At 60.7% G+C, this 7521-nt stretch overlaps 1 protein-coding gene across 1 annotated transcript; it reads left to right on the top strand.

The window, feature by feature from the left end:
• The first annotated feature begins 30 nt into the window (after positions 1–30).
• Positions 31–7289, top strand: RNPEP (arginyl aminopeptidase). Its single transcript, XM_017739806.1, has 11 exons — positions 31–136; positions 259–473; positions 1689–1837; positions 2364–2480; positions 2597–2832; positions 3607–3720; positions 3960–4072; positions 4409–4517; positions 5114–5338; positions 5937–6079; positions 7027–7289. The coding sequence occupies exons 1-11, from the start codon at positions 31–33 to the stop codon at positions 7189–7191; spliced, it is 1692 nt and encodes a 563-aa protein (XP_017595295.1). The 3' UTR covers positions 7192–7289.
• The last annotated feature ends 232 nt before the right edge of the window (positions 7290–7521 follow it).

The following is a 7521-nucleotide window of genomic DNA, read 5'->3' as shown; positions in this document are numbered from 1 at the left end:
GGAGGACACCTGGGAGACACCGGGCCCGGGATGGGCGGGGGACACTGGGGGACATCGGCCCCGGGGAGGGAGGAGGGGGGCGAGGAAGTACCGAGCCCGAGGGGTGACCGGGTGAATGGAAGGGACGCCGGGCCCGGTGAGACACAAGGACCGGGAGGACACTGGGTGTGGATTGGGGGCCACCAGACCCGGGGCGAGCTGCGGGGGGAACCAGGGGACACCAGGCCTGGGGTGGGCAGAGCACCCCCGGGTGAGGAGCCCCTCCCCAGCTCCCTGTTCAGGGAGCAGCTGTGGTCAAGCAGCCCCTCACTGGGGTCTTGTTCCTTCCCCAGGTGTGCTGGCTGTCCCCTGAGCAGACGGCGGGGAAGCAGAAGCCCTACATGTACACACAGGGCCAGGCCGTCCTCAACAGGTCCTTCTTCCCCTGCTTTGACACCCCCTCAGTCAAGTTCACCTACTCAGCCACTGTGAAGGTAAGCAGAGCCCCAGGAGCTGCCCCAGCCATTCTCTCCCACCCCGTGGGTGCAAAACCCTCCATGAGTACAAAGTTTGCTGGGAAAGAAAGTCCAGAGGAGGCCATGGAGATGATCCAAGGGCTGGAGCACCTCTGCTCTGGAGCCAGGCTGGGAGAGCTGCGGGTGCTCACCTGGAGAAGAGAAGGCTCCAAGGAGACCTGTGAGCCCCTTTCAGTGCTTAAAGGGGCTCCAAGAGAGCTGGAGAGGGACTTTGGACAAGGATCTGGAGTGATGGGACAAGGAGCAATGGCTTTCCACTGCCAAAGGGCAGGGATTGCAGTGCTGGTGCCCGGGAGCGGGTGCATGCGCTGGCCTGGCTGTCCTGCCCAGAGCTCCTGGCATTTGTAGCAGGAGGAGCTGAGTTTGGGGGGAAACAGCTGGAGGAGGGTGGTGATGCTGGGCCATGCTGTGTCCTGGTGGCAGTTCTGGGGCTGCCAAACTTCCAGGAAGGAGCAGCTGCTAATCCCCAAAGATGGCACTAAATAATCCAGATTCCCCCCTTGTCTGCGTGTGGGCACCGGCACTGGGCCGCCGCAGCGTGCCAGCCTGCTGGGGGCAAGGGGAGCTGCTTACTGGTGTGACACCAAGCTGGTGCCAGTGGCACATGGTGGCATCAGCTGGTGATGCCGGGATTGATTTATTTTGCTTTCCCAGGAGATGGGGCTGTTACTGAGCTCTGGGGTGATGCTCTGTACCAAGGAAACCGTATTCCCTGGGGCACCATGGGGCCCACTGTGTTTGGGATGGGGACACTGGATCAGTCTCTCTGGGCTCAGCCCAGGCTGGTGGATTGGCCATGGGTTCAGCGTTGGCTTGGGAACAGGAAAAATGAGTTGTTGTGCAAGAATTGGGAGGGGAGCCAGTGGCTGAGGGATCTGCATCCTCTGCCCTTCCAGAGGATGGGCATGGGAAATTCCTTATCTCCTGGTAGCTCCAGGAGCACCTGGGGCAGCTCCAGGTATCCTAGTATTGCAGAGATGCAACTGGGATCCCGAGTGGGAGCTCGGGGTGTTGCTGCTCTGCTCTCCTCCCCACAGCCTGCAGTGCCCACGGCCCCGGCACCTTCAGGCTGGGATGCATTTGCCATCAGACATTGTGGCGTCCCAGCTGGCTTAGCTGGCCTCCCATTGTGTACACCATGGATCTAATGCATGTTTTTATCCACATGTTCAGGTCCCTGAGGGCTTCATGGCTGTGATGAGTGCCACGAGCTGGGAGAAGCAGAAGGACAACACCTTTGTATTCAAGATGTCCCAGCCAATCCCCTCCTACCTGATTGCTCTGGTTGTTGGGGACATTGTGTCTGCTGATGTTGGCCCAAGGTAGGGGGCTCAGGAAGGTTCCAGAGCTGTGGGAGCTGCATGGTGAAGCTCCTGTGGCAGCCACCTCCTGCCTCTCCCTGCTCCACAGGGCTCTGGAGAGCAGAGACACTGTCACAGTCAGTCCCTGTCTGTGTCACCAGGTTGTGGGCTCATGGGATGAGGGTCCTTCTCGAACTGGAGAGGGAGAAGGAGCCTTGGTGCTGTGTCCCCTCACCTTCAGGAGGGTCCCTAGCTCTGCTCATGTCACCCCTCATGTGAATGAGGGCAGTGGGTCCCTGTGCACGGAGGGTCCCACATTTCCTCACAGACTGGTGCTTTCTTGAGTTCTTGGCTGCCACTGCAGCCATATAAAAGCCCTTTGACATTCAGACAAGGAAAGAAATCACAGAAGTTTGCACTATTGGCCTCTTTAGATGCCTTATCAGCAGGGTTTTATTTTACTGTGGAATAAACCTGTGCAATTTCTGTCTGATGAGGCAACAAGGTGAAAGTTCCCTAATGGTTAAACTTCTCTGTGCTTGGCCAGGAGCCGCGTCTGGGCCGAGCCCTGCCTGATCGAGGCTGCCAAGAAGGAGTACGATGGGGTGATTGAGGAGTTCCTGGTGGTTGGAGAGAAACTCTTTGGACCTTATGTTTGGGGCAGGTATGGCTGGAAGGTTCCTGAAGGATCTGGTTCCCCAGGGGCAGGGAGAGAGTTTCCTTCCGTCCCCAGCCCCATCTGCAGGAGGAGTGGGGTCTGAGCCCAGCCTTCCCTGGCAGGTACGACATCCTGTTCATGCCTCCCTCCTTCCCCTTTGGCGGCATGGAGAACCCCTGCCTCACCTTCGTCACGCCGTGCCTGCTGGCCGGGGACCGCTCCTTGGTGGACGTCATCATCCACGAGATCTCCCACAGCTGGTTTGGCAACTTGGTCACCAATGCCACGTGGGGCGAGTTCTGGCTGAACGAGGGCTTCACCATGTACGCCCAGAGGCGCATCTCCACCGAGGTCTACGGTGCGTGGCCGTGCCTGGCTGTGGGGTGCTGAGCCCTTGCACGGGTGCTGAGCCCTCTGTGGGTCTGGGGTCTGTGTCCCACAGCTCAGCGCGTCCCTCCGAGTGCCGGTGGGGATGGAGCCGGCGCTGCATCTCAGAAGAGGTGAAGGGCAGCAACTGCAAGGCCCTGTGGGGTTCTGTAAACTGAAAAAGAGCAGGTTTAGATTAGATACTGTGAGTTTGGGGAGGCACTGGCACAGGTTGCTCAGAGAAGCTGTGGCTGCCCCATCCCTGGAAATGTCCAAGGCCAGGTTGGATGGGGCTCGGAGCCACCTGGCCTAGTGGAAGGTGTCCCTGCTCATGGCAGAGGGTGGAACAGGATGATGTGTAATTTTCCTTCTAGCCCAAACCAGTCTGTGATTTCTGGTAGCCTTTGCTCTGAGATGGAACCCCTGCCAGGAATCTGGGCACTGCCCTTGGCCAGCCTCATCTTCCTCACCCTTCTGCAGCTCTCCCCTGGATACACAGTCCTGTCCAGAAGCTTGTGTTCTCCCAGCACCATTTACTGCATCCATACGAATTGAAGTGGCTCTAAAAATCTCTCGCTGTCCGGGGCTGGGTTGCCCATGCCTCCCTGCAGCTCTGCCATCCCAACTCCACTTGTGTTGGTTCCCTGCTCTCCCAGCTCTGATGCTGTTGCTGGTGCTGTTCCTCTCCCGTCGCAGTGCCCGCTGTGCCCGCAGTGCGCAGGGGTCTGGCCGGGCTCCCCGAACGCCTCCGCTTGTCTCTGCCCAGGTTTGCCCTACACCTGCCTGGAGGCTGCCACGGGAAGGGCCCTCCTGCGCCAGCACATGGACGCCACGGGGGAGGACCACCCGCTCAACAAGCTGCGGGTGGTGATCGAGCCAGGTCTGTGGGGTGTCCCTGGGCTCCAGGGGAGCGGGACAGTGGCGGGCGGGCTGGGGGGAGTTGGGCTGTCCCATGGCTGGCAATAACACCAGCACGGGTGATGGACCAGGGAGAGACGCTGGCTGCAGGAGGGATGGGATGGGCTGCGCCCAGCACAGAAGGGGGAATCTCGGTGCACACGAGGGCTGTCTTGTTTTGCAGGTGGGCAGGGGGTTTCTGAGGGTTTTGCCTTTTTCTAGGTGTCAATCCCGATGACACGTACAATGAAACGCCCTACGAGAAGGGGTACTGCTTCGTTAGCTACTTGGCTCATCTTGTGGGCAATCAGAGCAAGTTTGATGCCTTCCTCCAGGTGAGTGTGAGCTGCAAAGTTATCCAAAATGCCATGGCAGGAGGCTGGGGCACAGCAGCACCCTGGGAAGGACAGGATGAGAAGGTGGCTGGGGAGAGGAAGAAGAGGTGGGAAACAGGAATGTTAATAGGGAAATAAGATGAGGGCAGAGCATAGCCTTGTGCTAGCAGCAGGTGCTGGGAATGTTGAGGGGTATCCCTGGGGATGCAGGGGGCTGGGCAGCCCCTGGAGGGAACAGGGGCTGGAATGGGTTCCCCCATGAGGTGGAGCACACAGAGGGCTGGGCAGCACTGCTGGGGTGACAGCGTCTGGCCCCAGCCCCATCCGTCCCCGCAGGCCTACGTGAACAGGTTCAAGTTCCAGAGCATCACTGCAGATGACACCCTCGGGTTCTTCCTGGAGTACTTCCCGGAGCTGAAGGAGAAAGGCGTGGACTCCATCCCAGGTCAGCACAGCACCATCCTGGCCAGGGAACAGGGGCTTCCCCCCCAGCCACAGGTGTCAGAGCCACCCATATCCCCCGGAGCCTTTGCACATGGGTTTGTGTGTTTTACTGGAGATGCTGCTGCTGCTGGCCCGGCTCTGTCGGAGGAGGCACGGCAGTGGCCAGCTGGGATCAGGCCCAGGCTTGGGCACGTGCTGGCTCAGCCTGATTTTTTTCCATCCAAACCCAGTCCCTGCTCTGCACTTGGGTGCTGTTTCATAGGGTGTCCATGACTCAGCCTGGTGAGTCTGGTGAGCACTGGGATCAGGCCCAGCCAGCACTCTGGGCTTGGCCCAGCCTTGCAGGAGATCCAGGCTTGGCAGGAGCTTTCCCTGCTGGAGCCAGCTCATCCCGCTGAGCGGGTGGCGGTGGGGCTGCTGCCCACAAGCACACCCTGAGCCCGTGTGTCTGAACGGCCTCACCCCATTAGTTTGTGGTGGTCACTGTCCTCGGGCAGGTTTGGTGGCACTGGGAGGAGGCAGTGGGAGGGCTGGGCAGCAGCACCTGGTGTGGGGCTCAGGGATCTGCTCCCAGCTCTCCCTCCTGCCTCGCTGCAGGGTTTGAGTTTGACCGCTGGCTGAACACGCCGGGCTGGCCGCCCTACCTGCCTGACCTGTCACCGGGGCAGCAGCTGATGAGACCAGCGGATGAGCTGGCAGAGCTCTGGGCAGCCGACGGCTTGAACATGGAGGCGATCGAAGCCGTGGACATCACGGGCTGGAGGACGTACCAGCTGGTCTATTTCCTGGATCAGGTCCTGCAGAAATCCCCTCTGCCTGAAGGTGAGTGCCAGGTCACTCCCAGGGCTCTGGTGCCCAGAGGAGACACAGGGTGACATGCCCCAGTCCAGCCAGTTGGCTGGGGACCTGAGGGCACATCAGGGGGACACACGGGTGTGTGCCCATCAGCCCCTCTCTGTGGGTCCTGGTGCCAGGGAGGCCTTGGTCAGTGTGGTGGGGGATGGAGAGCCAGGGGAAGCATGTCCGTGGATTTATGGGGACATGTGCAGTCCTGCTGTCCCCAGGCTGGCTCTGCTGGGCTGTTGTGTCCCCACGTCACTGCCACTCTCCTTGCCCTCTTTGCTGAGGAATCTCCCCCCACTTTGTGCTGGCACCCCAAGCCACCAGCACGTGGCCCTGCAGGGCTGCCCAGCCTGGAAGGCCCAACACAGGCACTGTCCTGCCCAGAGCCAGCAAGTACCTGGGGTGCTCCAGAGCTGGGGGTGGAGGGTGCTTGGGCAGGGGCCAGGGCTGACCCGAGGCTGGGAGGATCCCAGAGAATTCGCAGCACAGCTGGGATGGACTCACAGGGTTCTCTGGGAGCAAGGGCTGGGAGCTGGGTCACAGCCCCTGGGGGATGGTGACCACTCCCCTCTCACAGGCAATGTGAAAAGGCTCAGCAAGATGTACCCCAAGATCTCCGCGTCCCAGAACGCTGAGCTGCGACTGCGCTGGTGCCAGATCGTCCTCAAGAACAACCTGGAGGCAGAGTACAGCAAAGTCAAGGACTTCCTGCACAGCCAGGTTTGTCCCTGAGCAGTGGTGGCTGTGCCCAGCAGCATGCCAGTGGGGAGGGAAGGGCATGGGGCACAGGGCCTTCAGTGCCAGAGAGACAGGGGTTGGCTCATTGGGCAGGGACACCTTCCACTATCCCAGGTTGCTCCAAGCCCCTTCCAACTTGGCCTTGAACACTTCCAGGGATGTGCCAGGGCCTCACCACCCTCACAGGGAAGAATTTCTTCTCAATATCCCATCTAACCCTGCCCTCTGGCAGTGGGAAGCCATTCCCCCTTGTGCTGTCACTCCAAAGTCCCTCTCCAGCTCTCTTGGCATTGGAAGGGCCTCTAAGGTCTCCTTGGAGCCTTTTCTTCTCCAGGTGAACACCCCCAGCTCTCCCAGCCTGGCTCCAGAGCAGAGAGGCTCCAGCCCTCGGAGCATCTCCATGGACTCCTCTGGACCTGCTCTGTCCATGTGCTGGAGACTCCCAAGCTGGACGCAGTGCTCCAGTGTTGGGGTCTTACGGGAGCAGAGGAGAGGGCAGAATCTCCCCCTCACCTGCTGCCCCCACTACTGGGGATGAGCCTAGGACACAGTTGGCTTTCCAGGCTGGGAGAGCACATGGCCAGGTCCTGTCCAATTTGTCACCTAAGTCCTTCTCTGAAGGGCTGCTCTCCATCCCTCCATCCATCCTGTACAGACCCAGGTGCAGGACCCTGCACTTGGCCTTGTTGAACTTCATGAACTTATCAGGGTCTGCTCCTTCTCCAAGGTCCAGGTGTTCTCCCCTCTCCAGGTGCTGCAGTGCCAAGGGCTGCCCACGGCAACATGCCCCAGCCTGTGCCATTCCCATGTGCTCTGTGCCTGGCTAAGAGCAGGGCGATGCTGGAGGCATCATGCTGGGGACGGGGAATGGGGGGCGTCGCCGCTGGGGCCGGGCGGAGTCTGGGCGGTGACCCGCTGTGTCTCCGCAGGGCAAGCAGAAGTACACGCTGCCCCTGTACCGCGCCATGTGGGGCGGCTCCGAGGCCACACGGGCCCTGGCCATGGAGACCTTCTCTGCCACGGCCCCCCAGCTCCACGTCAACGTCCAGAACTACGTCAAGAAGATCCTGGGCTTGGCGGAAGCTGAGGCGTGAGGCAGCCCGGGCTCTGCTCCCTCCGCCGGTGCTCCTGCTGGCAGGACCTCGGTGCGTCCCTCGCACTGCACATTTCCTTATTAAAATGTGTAATTTTTTCTCTGTGTTTTTCCTGTTCCCAGTGAGCCACGGGCCACCTTAGAGTGACTCCCTGCCCCGCTGCCAGCCCTGCTCTGAGCACTCCTGGTCCTGCTGGCACTGGTGGGATGGGCTTGGCCTTAGTGCCTGCAGGGCTGGAGCAGCTCCTGGCCCCGATCCACACTGCTCCTTGCTCGGCTCCTGCCCAGCTGCCGCCGGTCCCGTGTGGCAGCGGGGACATGGGGAGCTGGT

Source organism: Corvus brachyrhynchos, unplaced genomic scaffold (genome assembly GCF_000691975.1).
Source record: "Corvus brachyrhynchos isolate BGI_N302 unplaced genomic scaffold, ASM69197v1 scaffold67, whole genome shotgun sequence".
Taxonomy (NCBI): Eukaryota; Metazoa; Chordata; class Aves; order Passeriformes; family Corvidae; genus Corvus; species Corvus brachyrhynchos.
The sequence above is the reverse complement of the archived record's forward strand: the minus strand, read 5'-3'. Positions and strand labels throughout refer to the sequence as shown.

Bases quoted from the DNA above. Each gene is read 5' to 3' on its own strand.
- RNPEP (XM_017739806.1), top strand. From the start codon at position 31: ATGGGCGGGGGACACTGGGGGACATCGGCCCCGGGGAGGGAGGAGGGG. The intron at 1,838-2,363 runs GTAGGGGGCTCA...GTGCTTGGCCAG, and splicing joins TCTGCTGATGTTGGCCCAAG to GAGCCGCGTCTGGGCCGAGC. The intron at 4,073-4,408 runs GTGAGTGTGAGC...CCGTCCCCGCAG, and splicing joins AGTTTGATGCCTTCCTCCAG to GCCTACGTGAACAGGTTCAA.